The 19,924-nt window shown below is 39.3% G+C and overlaps 1 protein-coding gene across 7 annotated transcripts in view; it reads left to right on the top strand.

Moving 5' to 3' along the window:
- The window catches only part of PLEKHA7 (pleckstrin homology domain containing A7), a 145,622-nt gene that overhangs the window by 35,841 nt on the left and 89,857 nt on the right, over positions 1 to 19,924 (top strand). The window contains exon 1 of one of the 7 annotated variants that reach the window (XM_059848949.1): positions 14,339 to 14,663. The exons of the other annotated variants lie outside the window; for them this stretch is intronic. Within the exon in view, the coding sequence (XP_059704932.1) occupies positions 14,593 to 14,663 (71 nt within the window). The 5' untranslated portion in view covers positions 14,339 to 14,592. Of the gene's footprint in view, positions 1 to 14,338; positions 14,664 to 19,924 lie in introns of those variants that run through there. 7 annotated transcript variants of the gene reach the window in all.

Below are 19,924 nucleotides of genomic sequence, written 5' to 3'. Positions count from 1 at the left end.
AAAAGAGTGATTTGCACTAGTAATAGCTTTTAAACAAAGTCTTTCCAAGCATGGTGATGATCTTTTAAATCTCAAACCTATTCTTAATCAACACAGACTTAATTGTTGTAATTTGTTAATAAGCTGAAATCTATGCAGATTTTGAACTCAATGAATTTCATGCCTTATAAAAGTATACAACTGCCTGTAAATCGTAGTGATTTGTACACTGGGGAGGGTCAGTAAGACAAAGTGCCAGATTTTCAGAATCCTTCTGGCAGTGGGATCTTGCAAGTCATGGTCTTGTCCTTTTTGTAGTGCAGCAACTCTAAAAGCAAACAGAACTGGATGGAAGGTCATTCTTCAGAAGAACTTCATAGATCTTGACTGCAGCATGAACTCTTAGTGATCCACTCAGATTTGTAGACTGTGCAGTTGTCATAGACTTTCCAAAGTAGAATATACAAATGAGACAAAATCCAGTGGAATGTATGGGAAAGCTGCATAAAACTATCCCTTTTCAGAATACTCCAGAGGGTAGTACCTTATCTTTCTTCATAAATTGCAGGTGTGAAGTAGAATGATGCTCCTGAAGAGTTCTGGGGGCTGAATCTAAAGACTGTGAAGTAGTGTAAAAATGGCATTGTAAAGAGGGGGAATAAGGTAGTGAGCACAATTTCTAGAGCAGCTGAGGTCACACTTCTGCATGAGTAGGAATGTGCATTGTCGTTTAGCACTTCATCAGAATGGTTTATGCTGCCATCATGAGGAAATCTTATTACAAGTAGCTGTTCCTGCAGTGTGGTACTTGTTCATCATTTGAACACTTCCCAGTTAAGATTATTGAAGCACCTTTGAAATGTTTTTCAGCATCCTTACAGAATTAATAGCATACTTTAGGTAATTAAATTGGTTTAAAAAATATTTAGAAATCTTTCGAGCTCGAGCGTTTGGAAGTAAGATGAGGTGTAAAAGTCAGTCTGGGGAGATCTGGTGTTTCTGTGCTTTTGATAATTAATTTTTAAAAAAGAAATCTAATGAAGCCTGAACTGTACTTCTGACATTTTGAATTAAAACCCAGAGAACATTTTCTGTAGTCTTCTAGATCATTATTATGCTGTTTTTAGCCTGCAATGCAGAAGGAAAAGTCTTCTATAGTAACACATCACTTCTGGTGTGAGGTTTATGGTGTGTCTTTAGGCTGAACAAGCACTTGGAAGCTTCTGTAGTAGAACTACAGTGCTTTTCTCTGTCTTAAATGGCAAAACTAATCTGTTGGAACACAAGTAACCTGGGAAAGGCTTTGGCATTTTAGTTTGTTAGATGGGAATAAATCAGAATTTGAAGTATCTAAACTCTAGTCTTAGAGGGCAGTAGTTTCACAGTCTTTGGTATCCCAGCTCTAATTTCTTCATAGTACTAAATGTGTCATGCTTGAGGGGATATGTTTTCTTGGTTTAGAGAAATCCATTGAAGAGATATTTTTTTGTGGAGCCATAATGATTTTAATTGGAGCATCTTACAGAATTATGTTTTCTATGCCAGAAGCTTAGACCTAATGAAAACTGCTCAGACAGCTTCACAAGGCTTCAGAGTGTTTCTCTGTGCAGAAAAGCTGTTCAGCATATTGATACATCCTCTGTCTAGTCTGTTTTAGATGTTGTCCCAGAGCTGGAAGACAGGTCCACAAATCATCAGGCATCTTATGTACAATCCTGTTCTCTTCAAAGGCCACCAGTAACACAGATCCCTTAGTTTTATGTTCCCATCTGTTAACTTAGTGTAATGATCCTTTGGAAGTTGGAAAATTGTGACTTAATACTTCCTTTTCCATTATTAAAAACTAATCTGTCTCCCCTTCCACCCCTGTTTTTTAAGTGAGACAACTTAAAGGTGTGCCAAAGTAACCATGAAGTAAGGTGATCTTTAGCTTTTTTAATCTAAATGCTGTGGGAAAAGAGGTGGTCTTGTTTACTTTGGTTTCTTTCTTTTTTTTTTTTTTTTTTTTTTGTATATTTATCATCTATTCCCTTTTAGAATTTAAAATTAGCATGTAGAAAGTTGTCTGTGTCTTGGTAATGAGACGGTTCTGCTTTTTGAGGAGTGGTGAAAATATGAAACAGTTTTTCCCCCAAAGCCAAAATAAAACCAAAACCAGGCTAAGAAGTAATAGTTCCACTAGGAATGACCAGAATATCCTAGTCTTCTATTAAAAAAAAAAAAAAAAAAAGAAAAATCTGGTTTGCAGATGCCTGGGTATGACCACAAGTTTCATACTACAGTTAGTTCCTAAATTCACAAGATGTTAGGGACAAGGGATGCAACAGGAGTCTTGGAAAATGGGGGAGAAAAAGAGTGAGTCACCAACGTGGTGAAGTGGTGTTAGGGAAGACTGGGGGAATCTGAGCAGTGGTTGGTTAATGATCTAAAATAATTGGATAGAACAGTCTAATCAACTCAACTGCTAAGTAATGCTTTTTAAACATCCCTACAAGCAAAAACCCCTTTTCAGCCAGGGATTGTAAGCATTGATTTTACTGGTGGTTTAATGTGGAAAAGGCATTTTTGGCTGGTCCTGAGAAGCTGTTGGAAGGATGGGAGGGACACAGGGGTTTCAGCAATTCTGTGTAGCCCTGCAGGAAGACATTCATCCCCTTCTGCCCCGAGTAGTCTGTGGGAATGAGCAATGTGGGAACTGGTGTCAGGCTAAGTGAGTAATTACTGCTGCATTTGTATAAAGCTGAAGAGTGAAAGTTTGTCAGCTCAGCTGAGAGGCAACAGCTTCTTCCTGATGTTGCTTTTTTCTGGTCTAATGCAGCCCTAGGAAAAGCTGTCTGGGACCTGTTTGCTGGTGCACCATTATGTAAATGTTATTTCAAAGCAAAAGTAACTTACTGTCTAAGTGGCTGTCTGCTATTATGATTCCAGATTAAAATGCTCTGCAGGGAGAAGAGATCAATGTTATCTTTTTCAAACTTTGTGAGCACCTGCAATTAAATGTAAATTAATCAAAAACAAATGCTGAGTTAGGGTAGATTGTCACTTACTTGCTAGGTCTCACCTCTTGGTATATTCTAATGGAGGTACTTGTACAACATTTACTCCTAGAACCACTTCTTTGCATGTATTTTCATATCTCATTTATAAGGTAAGTAAGGAGGAGTTGGATTATTTCCAAACTTTTGAAGTTTTTGATCCTGTGGTGGTGAGGAAAATATAAGCTGAGGTAAAGGTTTAATTTCTCACATGTATATTTGGTGCAGAGGGAAGGAAACAAGGCTTGCAGTTCCACAGATTTTTGTTTTATTTTATCTTATTTTTAGAATTCTCTCCCTTAGTAAAATGAGCATGGTAGTTTTGCCTTTTTTTGTTTGTGTTGCATTCAGCAATGGGAGTAAAGTCACAGCAACTCAGTGATAAATGGCACCCCCCTCAGTCCCCTTCTGCTCCCAAATGCAGGAAGAATTTCAGCCATGCATTTGGAACTGATGGTGTTTTGACAAAGGCTTCTCTGTGCATTTGCAGCAAAACAAAACTCATAAAACACATATGCTTTGATGTAAGTGGCATTGAGTTGCCTAATATTTAATTTCAAATTAACAACTTTTTAGAGAAATTAAGTCAAGCACGTCTCTTGCAGCTAGATTTATTAGGGAGAGCTTTAAGGCAAATCTAATTGAAACCATGTGACCTACTTATATTAGCAGAACATGCTAGGTAATTGTTTTAACACAGTGAATTGTTGAGACAAAATTTAGTTACCAAGAGCACTAACAGTGAGTTTTCTGGTTTGTCTGGAAGTTGGTAACAGGAAAGTTTTAAACGTACTGAAGCACTTAGACCAGAAGTAATTTTGTGTTTTGAAAGCAATTTCAAAATAAAACCTAATAATTCCTGATAATTTACTTGCTTTGAAGTAGGAGTCATGGAACATGTCAATGCTCCTCTAAGAAATTTCATCTCTCACCAAAGTGCAGAGATTTTTAATTCATGCATCTGAGGAGAAATTTACAGGTTTAATCCCCCCATCCATAAAGTGCTCCAATTTTACAAGAATTTCCATTAAAATCATGTGTGCCATAACTGTTTGTGCTTTGCTTCAAGTAATTAATCAGAGTGGGGATATTTTCCTGAAAGAATATATTTAATTTGGCTTTACAGAACAAGCTGATTAACTTGTTCTAGATGTGAGGAAACCCACAAGGTGGTTGTCTGTAAACTTAGCTCTGCAAAGCTGCTGTGATCTCCACTACAGAAGTTGTGTGGCCAGGAACAAATGCTGACAGCTAATTAAAATGATGCATCATTTAAACACCTGTGCTCTGGTGTTAGGAATTACCTGGGATATAATAGCATAATTATGGTTTCTTGATATGTCTTGGTTTAAATATATTGCCTTTATCTCAAAACACACGAGAGAATGATGGCACTGAGTGGATGTGGCCGTGGTAGGGTCACATGTAAGTCACATCAGTTAGATAAATCAAGTTAATTCTGGTTTGTTTCTCTTAAACCAGTCTGAAGGACTGAAGCCAATGTGGGGACCAGTTTTGGTCCTTTGCCTCTGTGTGGCTGATCTGTTGGGAGGAAATGATGGCAGTGTGGGCGGCGTTCTGCTCTAATCTGCCCTCCCCTTTCTTTCTTTCCCTGGGCAGAAAGAGAGGAGTGAATTGATGAATTTTTTCCCAGCTCATCGGGAGAGCACAGGCATGGTCCTTTTCCATGACTGTGCTTCATTGCTGAGTGCTTATGAATGCTTCAGGCTCCATGATGAGAACTCTTGAAGGCTGACTGGAGCTGACGGGTCTGCAAACAGTGTTATGAACAGGTAAAAAGGTGCTTTCTTAGGCATGGAGCACTGCTCAGTCCTTGCCAAAATAAAAACCAAAAAAAGCTTGCAATGTTGCATTTGAAAATGTATTTTTTCCTGTGTGCTGTGTGCCTGAGGTAATGTGAGGATTTTGTGCTGATGGCTTGCTAACCCTTTTGAGTTTTCCATCCTGGAACTCTAAGTGTGCACTGCTTATTTAATGACGTGTTTTGCACAGTTTGCTTTGTGATTAGAATACCTGTCTGAAAGTTGAGTGCTGTTATCTTCAATCATTAGGGCAGTGAAAGTCAGATATTGCTGCCTTTCTCTCAGTAGTTACAGTCCAGATTTTTGAAAAGTTCTGGTTGCTTCTTGGTCTCCCTAGACTTAGCCTTCAAACTGATGATTAATTCTTATCAAAAAGAATAAGTATTTTAATGGTTTCCAAAGCATTTAAACAGATTTTATTATGAGGGAGATGGAATGGAAGTATTTCTAATATCTTCTGAAGTAATCAAGTTGCTGTAGCAACCCAGAGCTTAGTTGCAAATCAAATCGTGCCTTACCTTGGCTTTTTCTTACAGTGCTGAGTCATAGGTTTCATTGTCCAAGTTTGAGTCTGTACCCTTCACTTTGTTATCCTTGTTGTTCTTGGGGGGAGGAAAAAGAAAATCCCTTCTTTTTGGACAAAGCACCTGAGGTTAGGTGGTCAGATGCTGTAAACATGAATAATTTCATAGGCTTCAGAAGATTAATTGGAATGTAATTAGTGATTTTTGTGTGGGTGTGAGTCAGTGGACAGTGTAAGGGATGCCTTGTTTGTCTGTTTTGCACAGAGATGCACCTTCTGCCCTTGGAAGCACATGGCCCCTGCTACCTGCTGTGTTGCCATGCCTGGTGCTTTTAGATATTTCTTTTTTAAGTTTTTGCATTTTGCAAAATTCATTGTTCTTTTGGAATTCTCTGCAGTCTGTTCAGTTCTTAACAGTGTGACTCTAGGCCAGATGTGCATTGTGTAATGTCATGGTTAAGTCTAATTTCTTCCACTTCAAGATTGGGTATAATATGGCAATAATAAGCATGTAACAGATTCCTGTGTAAGGGATAAAAAGGATTCTTTAGCATTTTTTTCTGAGATCAATGTAGATTAATATAGAAGAAAGTGTCAAAAGTAATTCAAGTTTGTATACCAACACAGAATGAAGAGTTTCAGCGGTTCACTGCTTAAAAATACTTGTATGAAATATTTACATTTCAGAGAATAGATTTAATAAGACTTTAGGTTGTAGTTCTGAATTGTCATTTGGTGGCACGTGAATTGACCTGGGGAGGGGGGGGAAATTCCTATGCAAATTAAATTTATTACATGCAAATACAAGAATAATAAAAAATGCCATCTGTCTAATTAAGCAAATTAAATATTTCTTCCGGGAGGCAGAGAAGACATAAAATTGGTTAAAACTATGTATGCAATGTTTCTGTCTCTTAACAAAAGAAAACTCACCCTTTTTAGTAGTCCAGGAGTGCCTGTGGGGACGAATAAGTAAAATCCCATAGATGTAATCCAAAAATGGATGGACATGTTGTTTCAATTTTTTTTTTTTTTTGGTACAGATTCTAATACATTAAGTTGCTAACTATGAAAAAATTTTGAACTGATTCAAGTAGGGAGTTTTCACAACACTACTGTGTAGTTTTAGGAACGAATTTGATATTTTCCTGAGTGTGAACTTTTATTTGTTTCATCCTGATGACCTTCAGCTGGTTTTAATACACTGGTGCTGATGCTAAAAATATTTTATCAAGAATATTTCAGATTACTTGTAACAGTGGTAATAACTGAATGCAAGCCAGCTCTGGTTTAGAAGTCTTAATTAGGAAAGCTTCTTTGGGAAGTGGTTTCACTTATCACCCTGACCTCAGGAGTTTGTACACCCAACAGTTTCTTTTTACTTTTGTTCTTTGGAGGCACATTGAGTTACACCAAATGCCAGCTTGGAACTGAGGTGACAGTGCTCCACTTGCCCCTACTTGTGGCACTTTTCTGTCACCTGACAGGTGATTTGCACCATTTGCAAGGCGTTGTGGTTGCAGCTTATTTGCTCGTTTGAATTTTGAACAGGTTATTATTATTACAGATAAGAATTTATCAGGGCTGGTAACCTAAAATATGTCTTGATTCAAAAGCACACTCTGTGGTGGCCCTCTTGTGCAGAAGACTTTGAGTTATCCTGAGCCTCAGCTATAGACTCCTGTCTGGATTTGCAGTCCTACAAGAAGTATTTCATTTACTCTGGAGCTTCATCAAGGGCCAGCAAGCTGAGTGCCATTAAACAGCCTTCTCTTTAGTTTGTGTTAATCAGCTGTGTCTGTGGAGAGAAAAATTTGCTACCTTCTGGTAGCTCACACAAGTTAATATTTGTCTCATGCTAGAAAGTAACCTTGCTTTCTAAATTCAAAGTAATTTTAAAAACTGCTTATAGATAGCAGCGTTCTGACTTCTACATTTGTTTGAGGTGTCTGTTCCAATTAAGTCACTTCAGTCCAATTTACTGGCATGCATGCTCAGTAATTAGGCAATACTGGATTTCCTGTTTGTTTTTAGCAAAATTTAGTTCCTTTAAAGTTTATTTGGCTGTCTCAGGGTTTTGGTGTGTGGAATTTGCACTTTTTTTTTTTTTTTTTTTTTAAATGCAATCATTTTAGTTAGTTTTCTGTTCAATATTTTCATATCACTTGACAGGAAGTATTTGTCTCCATCCTGTATAATTCATTTTTAAGTAGGATAAAGTAGCTTAATCCCATTTCTGGCTCTGCATAGTTTTTTTTTTTTCCTCTCTGTATATAGTAATGTAATGTCTACATGAATGCTATTTTTCTGGGTTTTATAAAAATAATTTCAGATTTAAGAATATGTATTTATTTCAGTGAGAGACTGCAATTTGATTCTCACATTATCATTGAGCTGAAATGTGTAGTACCTGCCGATTCTACAGTGCACAAGATTTATACTCTTGTATTTACACATGCAGTGAGCAGAAAATAGAACAGTCACTCTGAAATGGCCTCTGTGGAAGGTACAGCCCTTAAAAAAACCTTTGCTCTGTAGGGTGAACCTCCTGTTTTCCTGGAAGAGCAGTTTCCCCCTTGCTGGTAATGCCTGTGTGGCCAGGTGCTGTTTGCTCTGTTTCCTGGGTAAAGGTCAGTCACAAGGATGGCAAAGAGTGAATGTGGTGGTTGAGGAAACATTTCCTTCTTGTGTTTCAGGCGAGATCATGCCCCAAGTTTCACCTAGGTTAGAATTCAAAAGGATGTGCAGTGCAGGCTGTTTCATGTGCACAGGTGCAGAGTAACTGATGTCTGTGTGCCTCAGACTGTCCCCAGCGATCAGGAGGATCCTGGAAGTTAGTTTCCAGTTGCAGGTTACTGGAGGCTAATTGTTTCAGCTGGAATTGGAGTTGGAGAGGAGGGCAAGGCTCTTGGCAGGGTCCCTCACCCTTCTTGTCTCGGTCATGGCCAATGCCTTTATGCCTGTGTTGTTTCATGCCTTGCAGGAGGTTAATTTACAGCTCAGGTGTTCTTCCCTGCCCCAGAAGACATCCTGATGTTTTTCTGCTGACAAGAACGTTTCTTGTTCCTCCTGCAGACTGTTCCAGGCTGGCTCAGACAGCTGCAGGGCGGAATGGCCTGGTTGAGAGCACAGCCCCTGGTTACACAGCAACCTCCTTGTGCCTTGGGTGTGCAGCAGGAGGGTTCACTGCTCTGGTTCAACAGCACAGGGTTATCTCTGCCAGGCAGGCTGCCAGCCCTGCTCAGTTACTCATGAATCCATTGAGAACCTTTGGCCACAATGAAGAGCTGTTTAGCTTCTGCCTGAACACTTGCTGAACAGTAAAGAAACATGCACTGGCTATCTGACATCTAGATGCAGATTGCAGTGTATTAATCTCAGTTCTAGGGCATGATTTTTACCCATGTTTGATGTCACACAATATGTGTGAGAGCCACTGAGAATGTTGAGAATTCATGGCTGGCTGGTGGTAGAAGTTACCTGAGCTGTGGAGTAACTGGAGTCAGTGATGATGGCTGTATTCATGTGCAAAGCCTGAAGAAGGGTGCTGTCTCTGGAGCAGCTAGAGAAAATTAAAAGGAATGGAGCCTTCAGCTCCCTATAAATGAAGAGTGCCAACTTGCAGGAAGAGTGAAAAAGGAAAGAGAGGGAGGTGTGCCACCTCTGGTTTGGGCACAGAGGTTGGGATGGTGTGCTCTGAGTATTCATGGCCATGTGTGAACAGTGCTTGATCGCTGACTTTTGACTGTTTGATGTGTTACTGGAATGTGCCAGGTCAGTGGAGGCTCTGCAGGCTGTCCTGTAACTCCTGGTTCCTTTTGGGTAATGCTGGTTAGGGGGCCTTGCAAGTCAGGGTGATGGTGTTGGACTCTGAACATCTTTGCAGCCTTTCTAGTAAAGAAGCTAAGAGCAGTTTTATGTTTGGCTAAAAATAAATCTTGTTTAGATAAGACTTTAATAATTCCTTCCCTCTTGTTCGAGATTGGGAAAAAAAAACACCATTAAAAATATGATTTCTGAATCTAGTAAGAATGTCTGGAAGGATTAAGGTAGCAAGTAGACATGGAAGTCTAGTAACTCCACTTTGAGTTCCCAGATATTTAGATTAAACTCTAGACTCTTTTTTCAGATATAGGAACTACTGGTCTCTACAGCTTCCTGGTCTCTTCTCCCAGGAAGCCAGTGACAGAAGGAGAGGAAATGGCCTCAAGCTGCACTGGAGGAGGTTCAGGTGGGACTTCAGGGGGAGTTTTTTCACTGAAAGGGTTGTCAGGCATTGCAACAGAGTGCCCAGGGAAGTGGTAGAGCCACTGTCCCTGGGGATGTTTAAGAACAGCTGGACGTGGCACTGAGTGTCCTGGTTTATTTGACAAGGTGTTGTTTGGTCACAGGTGGGGCTTGCTGGTCTTGGAGGCCTTCTCCAGCCTTAATGGTTCTGTGACTCTCCAGCCTTAGTGGTTCTGTGACTCTCCAGCCTCAATGGTTCTGTGACTCTCCAGCCTCAATGGTTCTGTGACTCTCCAGCCTCAATGGTTCTGTGACTCTCCAGCCTTAATGGTTCTGTGACTCTCCAGCCTTAGTGGTTCTGTGACTCTCCAGCCTTAATGGTTCTGTGACTCTCCAGCCTTAGTGGTTCTGTGACTCTCCAGCCTTAGTGGTTCTGTGACTCTCCAACCCTAGTGGTTCTGTGACTCTCCAGCCTTAGTGGTTCTGTGACTCTCCAGCCTTAGTGGTTCTGTGACCTTAAGATAAAGCTTCTGGAAGCAGAAATGTGTCTGTGCCTAAAATATAACCTACTGCTATGTCTTCCCATTACTTTTACTTCCCTATTCCTTGAAGGACAAATTCTTAATGGAAATAAATTCCTTAAATTTCAGGTACTTTATACTTCAAGGCTCTTACTGTTTCTACTTTATGGAGTTCCATCAGTCTTGCCAGCTTCTGTGATTGCAGGGAGGAGTGAGTTGGCATTTCACTTTGCCAAGGATGTCTTCATCTCTTCCTTTCCTGTCTTCACTGTGAGGGCAGTGAGGCTGGCACAGGTTGCCCAAAGAAGCTGTGAATGCCCCACCCCTGGAAGTGTTCAAGACCAGCTGGATGGGGCTGTGGGAAACCTGATCTAGTGGAAGGTGTCCCTGTCCATGGCAGGAGGTTGATCTTTAAGGTCCCTTCCAATCTGAGACATTCTATGTGAAATCTCCTTTTGGAGGAGTTTGAAATTTGCAGTTGGGCCCCGTGTTAGCCAGTGAAAGGCTGCGTGGGTCAGATGAAAAAGTACTGGGGAAATTAAAAAAAAAAAAAAAAAAAAAAGGAAAAAAAAGAAAAAAAGATATCAACTTATTCCTTGGTATCCACATGTGAGATTTGAACTGTACTGGTTACTAACACTTACTAGCAAAAGAAACAATATTTAGTGAACCCACTAGTCTGTCTCAGGGAAGAGTAAGAGAGACATCCATTGGCAGTGAGGTTAGATGAGATGGCTTTCTCACATGTTTTATTTTTCTCCAAAGTACTGATGTTGTTTTTAAGTCCTCTTTCCTTCCAGCCACCACTTCTGGGTTGTTTAGGTTTTGGGAATTTTGTTTGTTTGTTTTTCCCTATATAAATATCCAGTTAGTCTTTAACTCCGGGTGTGTTTTGAATTTCCAGTGGTGGTGTCCTTCTTCATTTGCAAATTTGCCATTATTCTTTAGTATTGTTGAATATTTCTTTATTTTTGTGTTTTGTACAGAAAGGAGGGAAAAACTTTCCATTATGTCCTCTAAGTACTGCTCATTATATTGAATATCTCTGTAATATTTTATTTGTGAATACTACTATTTTCCAACTGCATCTAATTTTATTTTGCATGTCTTGTTTTTGTTCTAATTCACTGTCTAATTTATTAGACACTAATACAGCAGGCAGCAAAAATATCAAATATAACACTTTAGATGGGAATAAATTACTGATTTATGGTATTGATGTTACAATAACTTTTGTGTGACACTTCATTCCGTTTTTATGAATACTGAACATTTTATGTGATTGTATATCAAAATGCACATAATTGTCTACAGAATGCTCTCAGCTCCAGACCTGATGGAATTGATTGTCAGTTATGAGGTTAGTTTCTATTTCTTCTTCAGCCTGACTTGGCTTTAAAGAAATTTTCCATTAGTTTACCAAGGATGCTACTTGTTTAAAATAGCTGAAAATGGTCATGAATTTGTTCTTTTCCAGTCTTTCAGCCTGTTCTTGCTTTTTGAATCTCAGTTAAGTATTTCATACCTGTTCCAGTAGCAGCATAAAATGCTCTAACAGGTCACTTCCTTCAGTCCTGAGGTCACTGTAAAATCTGGAGCACACATTATTTCTGTTTCAAACTTATTTTCTTGGTTTAATTCTGTTCCAGCAGAGTAATAAGTGTTACATGGCATGCTGTGCCAAACAATACTCAGGTGGTTATTTTTAAGTGAGCTCCTTGGCTTGGAAACACAGAAGTAAATTTCCAAAAGATGTGGCTGCAATTGGAATGAAACCCACTTGTCTCTGTCAGTGGAGGGGGTGTTTGGCAGGTTAGGTCTGGGTCCCAAAAGTAGTTGTGTTCTGCAATCCAGCTTGTGGAACTAATTAAAAGGGGCACTTGTAAAATGCTGGGTTTCGTTGTGGGGAGGCTTTCTCTTTGGTCCTAACCAGATTTTCTCTTTCCCTTCTCTCTGTCTTAAGCCACACTTTCCCTTTTTGTTTCCAAATGACTGAAGTGGTATGATGCCTACCAATGAAGGGTTCTGCTTCTGTAAAAATCATCCTAAACACAGTTTTTGTCTGCCTATTGTCATCTCACTTATCCCCATCTTTAAATGCAGTGGAATGCTGTCCACCCATTTAAGAACTGCACTTTCCACCATATTTTAAAATTTAAATGGCTTTTATATTTAAATTGAAATTTCAGAGCAATAATGCTTCTGTTGTGTTAGAGCTAGGAGCAGGAGACAAAAAAAAAAAAAGCTCTATTCTGAATATTCCCACACATCTTTTCCCTCAAATGCTACAGCTGTTTTATCCCTTCATAAATCTTTAATCAGAGGATTTCAATACTTAATTACAAAAAAAAATTAACCTCACATCATTCCTTTGCTGTCAGGCAGTATTTTCCTTATTATGTGGATAAGCTAGGCATTAAGGGACTATGTGATTTTTACAAAATGTCATGGCAAGCCACTGGCAACCTCTAAGGCTCCTAATATATAAGCCTGTAATCTGCTGACTTGACACCAACATTCTTTTTCAGCTGGCAAATCCAATGGAAACATCCTAAATCCTGGTTGGGACTAAGGGGAGTTATTCTGAGATGGGAATTACTGCATAAATGTGCTAATGCTGCCGTTATCAGTGTTGAGAAGACACCAAATAGAAGATGAGTAAATACCAGAATAAAAGTGCAAGTGTTCCAGGGCTGTGCACACAAGGGGACTCCTCAGGGCCAGCCCCAGCAGGGCAGAGGAATCACTGGCACCTCCCTCAGCAGCTGTGGCCGTGGGGATGGAAGTTCCCAGTATTTATCCCAACGTCCCTGATTAGGCAAAGGGGACTTGGACAGGTTTAGTAGAGTTTTCTCTTCCTCTCACATGGACAAAACTTTTTTTTTGGCGTTCCCCAAGTAGTTTTTGAGAGTCAGCAGTTTTTGGACTGAGTGCTCCATACGACAAGTGAGAGAGATGATGCTTTTTTTTCCACGTCTGTTTGTAAAATTTCAGCTGATAGCACAACACCATTTGTGCTTGAGTTGCCTTTTCAAGCTTGCTCTTTACAGCCAGGAGAGAAAGAAAAATTTATGCAAGATGATGTACCCAGAAGCTTCTTTGTTTTTCCAGACATATCAGTTGGGCAAATAAAAAACAAAACAACCCAAAACTTTTTTGGGCAGACTGTGCTCTCTTAGTGTTCCTGGCACTTTTATATGATTTAAGGAATTGGAGCCCTATGCAGTGACTTACATTTTTTAAATTAGACTTTAAAAGGTACCTAGGATAGTGACAAAGTTTTGTACCATTTTTCTTATGATGGTAGTGCTGATTATAAACTTGGGATAAACCAGGTGAAACTGATTATTTTTTTTCCAAAACTGAGGCAAAATAATATGAAAGTAAATAGCGTGTCATCGGGTAGAGGTATTAAACCCAACATTTTAATGTTTTCTAGTGCAGCTAGCATAGGTAATGAAATAATGAAAAAATTCTCTTTTATTTAAGATTTTGCTTAAATTAAGGAAATCCATGTGTGAGGGCACTGTACACCTTAAGAGTAGTGTAGGTAGATAATCATTTAATTCTATTTGATATTAGTCATGCCACTGGGCAATACTGTGACTACTCACACGTCTTCCTTTTTCTCTCTTGAGGAAGGCATGCCCAAATAACTTTAATGTTACTTACCATTGTACTGTATATCAAAAGAAACATTGCTTTTGATATTTCTTTGATTTAAGCAGTAGTAAAATACTGCAGGGAGGCATGCACATAATTTTATCTCTGTATTCAGTAGCTTGAATAACGTGGTTTAAGATTCCATCTTCCTGCCTTTCCCATAGTTGGGGGTGTAGCACTAGAAGATCCTTCTTCAGCAGGGGAAGCTCAGTATGATTTTTTTGTGCTGCCGTGGCGTGCAGTGCAGTCTGCTCTTGCCTGTAAAACCACGGTGTGCGGTGTCATGTTTAGATGACGTTTTTGTCCCCAAGTCCAAGGTCACGGATGTCGCGCGTTGGGAAGGCGATCCCTGCCGGGGGCTGCCAGGATGCTCCACCTGCAGCGCGGCTCCCGGCTCGCCCACGGCGGGGATTTGCGGCATTGGCAATAAGTTGTGCTGGCTGCTGGCTGCCTGCCAGAGCCGGGCTGCTGCTCCAGCAGCGGGTCCCTGCCTGAAAGGCAGCGTGCTGGCAGCAGGAATGCGGTGCGGGGCTCTCCGCCGAGCCCAGAGCCACGGGCTGCCCTTGCCTCGCTCAGACAACTGCGTGTTTATGATTTGGTAGTATGTGATGTCATGAGGGTGTTGGCTTTTAGGAATTTCACTACTGAGGAAGCAGTTTGAAATGCAGGCAGAATCCTGGAGACCTTGGAATGTGCGCTTGGTTTCTCTTTAGGTAGCTCTGACCAGAGGTGCAGATGGATACGTGCGAGCGTGTTTTTTTAGCGAGGAATTAACATACGGAATATAGAAGAGTTTGAAGTGGATACAATACCTGAAGGCAATGTCGAGCCAGTCTGAATTTTCAAACTCCCTTCCTCTGCCAGGATATCCATTCTACCAGGTGTCATGCAGGTATATCGTGTTTTAAGTTGTACCTTTTAATGCAGTTCCATATAGAACTGTAGCATGATGAGTGTGTTAACTGATTTTTCCCCCCCCCCATTTATTTGTTCTCAGAAAAAAATTATGAAACTAGGGAGTTAAGCTGAAAACCATAAATACTATTTTAGACTGCTATGTGGCTGACCTTATAGTTTAGTTCACTTTTATCTAAAGCAAATATTTTTATTTCCAAGCATGCTAAATATTTTCAGAGTTTTTCTAACTGGAAAAATGAAGTTGTAACCTTGGAGATTTTTTTGAAGTGAGTTACGTATTCAGATATTTCTATCATTTATTGGGAGCCAGATATCTATGGTGTTGAGAAAAGGAAATGATATAGATTTCTAAAACATGAATGATTTTAAGTCTTTTCATGTGTAATTACATAAGGTAAATAAACAGAAGTACTTCCTGAAATTTGCTTCTAAGACAATTCACACAAAATGTGCCCATGTGAAAAGGTTATAAATACCAGTGTTGTGGTAAAGCTAAATTGTAAAAGCTTCTTATTTTATCTTTTTGACTCAACAGTCCTGTTATATTAATAATCCTTCCTTCTGAAAGTGCTGTATAGCAGTTTTATAGTGAATGGGCTGGATCCTAACCATGAAATTACTCTTCCTGCTGTAGAAGACTGTAATATTGCATAATAATTGGAGGGAATGTGTTACAGTACTTCTGTGGCTGAAAGAGCTCAGGTTTCTGGCACACCTTAATAAAGGAATGTAATCTCTCTTTATTGTGTCTAAATCTGAAGTCCCTGCAACAATAACAGAGGGAGGGGAAAATGTGAGTTAGGACAGGAGTTTTGTGCTATTACTCATCTTTCAGTAAGACATATGAAGAGAAAGATAAGAGAATGAGTCAGTTATTAACATACTCAGATCTAGAGAATGAATCTGGCAATCTCCATAAACTGCAGCATGGACAGTTTGGGTTAGTTTGGTAAGGCTGCAGTGATGGTCACTTGTGTGTAGAAAAAAGAGTGATTCTGCATAAAGTTAATTTAAACACTTTTTACTGTGTTTCTTGAAATAAATGCACATATTTGTACATCTGTAGCACTACTGGGGCTGTCTGCTCAAGGGTACCAGATTTAGCCCTTGAGAGGTCAATCACAGTGACTGCTCATAGTTGGCTGTCCTTTGGCCTGACTTCAGTGGATGCTGAAGTCTAGTAACCTTTCTTTTTTTTTGCCTGGACATTTTTTGTCATAAAAGACATGAATAAACTGGAAATGAGGCAAGAGAAATCCAGTAAATGGCAGCTGATGTGAAAACCTTGTCTTCCCACCCATGTGTTAGGTGCTTAGTCAAAGTCACAGCTTTTCACTCCTTCCCCTTAAGAGCAGAATGTCCAGAGCCACAACCCAGCTCCCAAGTTTCCACAGTGACCTTCTGGACAAGAATGAAGGTCTCATGAGTGGGTTCCAAGTCCTCTGCTGTGAAAAGAGTGAGATTCAAGTTCCTGAACTTTTGGATCCCTGTTGCTTATCTGCATTATGGTTTTAATTCTCTCTTTCTGTTTCTTACATGGTTTTAAATAGTTATTCAGCATTTCAATGAAGTCTGTGTTTAATACTTTTCAGATAAGATAATTAGTTTCTGTTATGTGCAACTGAGCTTATGAAGATCCTGGTTTATGTATGTAAAATTGGGTGGACTTACTTCCTTTAATGATTAAGTCATTCTGACTTTGCAACTCTGCTTCGGTACCTAAGAAGAGAAATTCTTTACTTTGTCTGCAACCACTGATAATTGCAGAATGTGAAATTAGTACTCCTGCTTTTAGAGCTCATTCTCAGTGCAGAATTTTTCTTTCAGAATAGTAACACACATCCATTTTTGCTTATAATTTTTGTTTATAGTTTTGGGGAGTAGTGTACCTTACAGAGACAGGGCTGAATTAGTCTCCACTCTAGTTGTCATATTCTGGTGAGTGAACTTTTCCCAGTAAAACAAATAGGCAGTGGGACTACTGTTTGTCATGACTGGTTTGTGATCTCTAGTGGGAAGGTTAGTGTACATTATGCTAGACTTTGACTATGCCATATTGACATTATGCTAGACTTGACTATGCTGTATTGACAGAGAATCCACTGTGATTGAATCCACTGTGGCTTGCTGTTGAGATGGCATAAAAGTCCTGAAGAGAGTTCTGGAAAAGCTCTCTCTTCAGGAAGCTTTTTGCCATTTTTTTTGTAGACAAAACTAATTTTCCACGGATCAAAGCTGTCATTGGGATTGCTTAGTGTTCAGAATGGATTGTGCTTTCTGTTACCCATGAAGAAGAATAGTTTTGGAATAATATTTTTGCAGAAATATGGATGGAGTATTGCTGGTAGCTGATCCCAGAGGAATGCACAGTCAGTGTTTGTGGTTTTCTAAGATTGCTCAGGGCATTGTTTATCTTGGAGATGACCAAGATGCTGTCTCCAAAACTGGGTCACTCAGGGTAGCATGGTGTCCTGGTTGGCTGTGGATTATGTCATTGCATAAATCAGGAGTTCAGCTTGGGGACTGTGTTTTTTGTGGTTTTTATTGCAATTCATTTTTAGTATCCATGTAATGCAGAATTGGTGTTTCTTGCTTTTCCATATTTGAACAAATTTAGAAAAATTTAGAGATTAATATAATTTAGTTTGAGTGTGATAAAAATACCTTATTTTTTCTTTTATAAGGGTACAATAAAAGAGATCTCATCTAGATATTGGTTGTAGAAAAGGCTCTATGTGATTGGAAAACACTTGAAGTAATTTATAATCTTTGGAAGTAATTTATCATCTTTGTTCTGTTACTGATTTGCTATTTGATAGAGAAATTCAGAGAAAAAATGGCCATCTATAATTCATCTGCTTCAAGATAGGTAGCAGCAAATGTAGAATTTGTAGTTAAAATTTAAATGGTAAATTTAGCCAAAGTAAGCCTGCAACTAAACCTGTCATTACTCTGGCTAGTATGGCATCAGCCACAGAGCTTGCATTTTTTCACCTGCTTCATCATGTAATGTTGGGTTTTCTTTGTATATCATATGGTGTAGAAGGAAGTCTGTTCAAAAGTCTTTCAAAATAGTCTCACCATGTTTGATTTTCATAAACTTAATCAGTAGAGATTAAGAACAAAGGCTGCACTCATGTCTTTCTCCCAGTTGCCCTGGTATGGCAAGAGCTGCTCATTGTAAGAACATTTGCTATCTCTCATTGCTTTAGGCTGCTAGACAAGGAGAGTGGAGTCTTGTGAGTATTTCTTTGGCAAAGAGAAGACATCTGGTATCCTAGACATATTTCATGGGGGAAGCCAGAGCTGTTGGCTCCACTGGGCTATCAGCAGATTGTAGCCTTTTTAAAAAGCAGTTGTTATTTTTGTTTGCCTCACAAATACACATTCAGACACAGTTTTGAATAGGAGTTGCATCTCCTTCCTCATATGGAGATGTCAGCTAACACAAAACCCAACTGTGTCTCAGCTATGGAGCAATTACTGATGGTTTTGTGATGTAGTTGGAGTTTTGCTGGTGGACTGTGATACCCTTCATAAGTAGATCCCCCTTGGTCCTTACCAAACTCAGAACCTTCTGCATGCCTGTGTAACACTGGTATTCCTGCTTCCAGTGTGGAAACCATGTTCACAGCAAAAGTGTCAGAATTGCACATGCAGTTGTACCTCTTCTGCCTGCTAATAAAGAAAAGGGGGAAAACACAGCTATCCAGATGTTGATAGTGAAAACTTGTAATCTTGTGAATTCAAGATGAGTCAGTTGCACCTGTGCAGCTGATTCTGGATGCAGTTAATGCAAATTCCATCCAATCATAGCAATAGCCTACGTTACTATAACTGAATCTAAGCAATGAATGTGCAGGAAAGGGAGGAGATGTTGCAGCATTAAGCCACTGCTTTTCTTTTAAAGAGTGAGCCACTGCCCACTTCAAATGTTGCTTTTCATTAGAATCCATTTCTTAAATTAGGAAAAAAAAAGGAAACCTGCTGTATTTTAGACAGAGGAATAAATCTTGATTGCTTCCATGTTGTGCAGTGTTAGAAGACAATGAACGCTTGTAAAGAAAGAAATTTATTCAGTTTGCTTTGTAGCATAATTTGATAAGTTTACCTAAATTAAAATCTCTTGAGAACTAATGTGCACAGGCAAATAGTAATCAAGAATAACAAAAACTACATTTCAACATTTGTTTCTTAGTTTTAAGGAAAGTCCTGGGTAGCTGTTTAATATTGCTGTTCTGAATATTCAGCAGCAGGCGTGTGTATGACAGGGATTTACAGTTGCATTTTACTTGGAATAACTAAATCAGTTGAGCAAAACTTCCTGTATTTTATGTTCTTTGCTAGTTCAGAGCTCTTGCCTTTCCTCTCTAGGGGGGAGAAAGGGGAGGGCAGAGTTTTTGACTAAATGGACAAAGTGCATGCAAGAACATGATGTGCTAAATTCACACTGGCCTTAGAAGCTGCTTCCCCATAGAATTTGGTTTTTATATATGGCTACAACAAAATGTAGCTTTCATGTTAGGAGAGGGAGATTGGTTTCTGGTTTTTAGAAAGATAGTTCCTTCTTCAGGGCTTGGGAAGAGCTACTAAAGAAAGCTGGTGCTGTAGGAATATATTAAGTTCAGATTTAGGTAAGAGAGGGAATGATTAAAATCTGAAGAGGACAGTTTTATTTATTTTATCCTCTGCAATATTTAAAATGTGGGCAGGCTATTTTTGTATTAAAATGATTTAATCATTATATATATATATAATTGCTTTATAGGCAAATGAAAAGATTGCTTTTAAGCAAAAGACCTTTTTCTTTTTTTTCTAAGGGGCCTCATGATTAGAATGTCAGCAGTTATTTGGGCTTGACAGAACAAACAACACATAAAAAAGCTTCCCATCATAAAAAGTAACTCGTTAAGCAAGATTGGACTTGAAAAAAAGAGTTCAGCTTGCAGGGAATAAGTCTCAAGCACAAGGTGCTCTTTGAGAAGACAAAATGATAGGAAAACTGTTAAAGATGAGGCAGGTTGCAAGGTCATCCTCTCTTAACTTCTGTCCAGAAGACAGAAGCATGAGGTGGTGGAGGTGTTGATTAAGGTGTGGGCTGCTGGTGCGGCTCCTCGTGGCGCTGCACGGCTTCCCTCCGTCCTTCCTTGGAAAGGTGGAGCAGGTAGGAATGCATCTCCTACAGAGGATCTCTTTGCTCCTCCTGATCTCTTACCTCTTGCTTTCCTGCCAGTC

This window comes from Haemorhous mexicanus, chromosome 6, assembly GCF_027477595.1.
Source record: "Haemorhous mexicanus isolate bHaeMex1 chromosome 6, bHaeMex1.pri, whole genome shotgun sequence".
Lineage (NCBI taxonomy): Eukaryota > Metazoa > Chordata > Aves > Passeriformes > Fringillidae > Haemorhous > Haemorhous mexicanus.
Note: the sequence above shows the minus strand (reverse complement) of the source record. Positions and strands in the feature narration are given on the sequence as shown.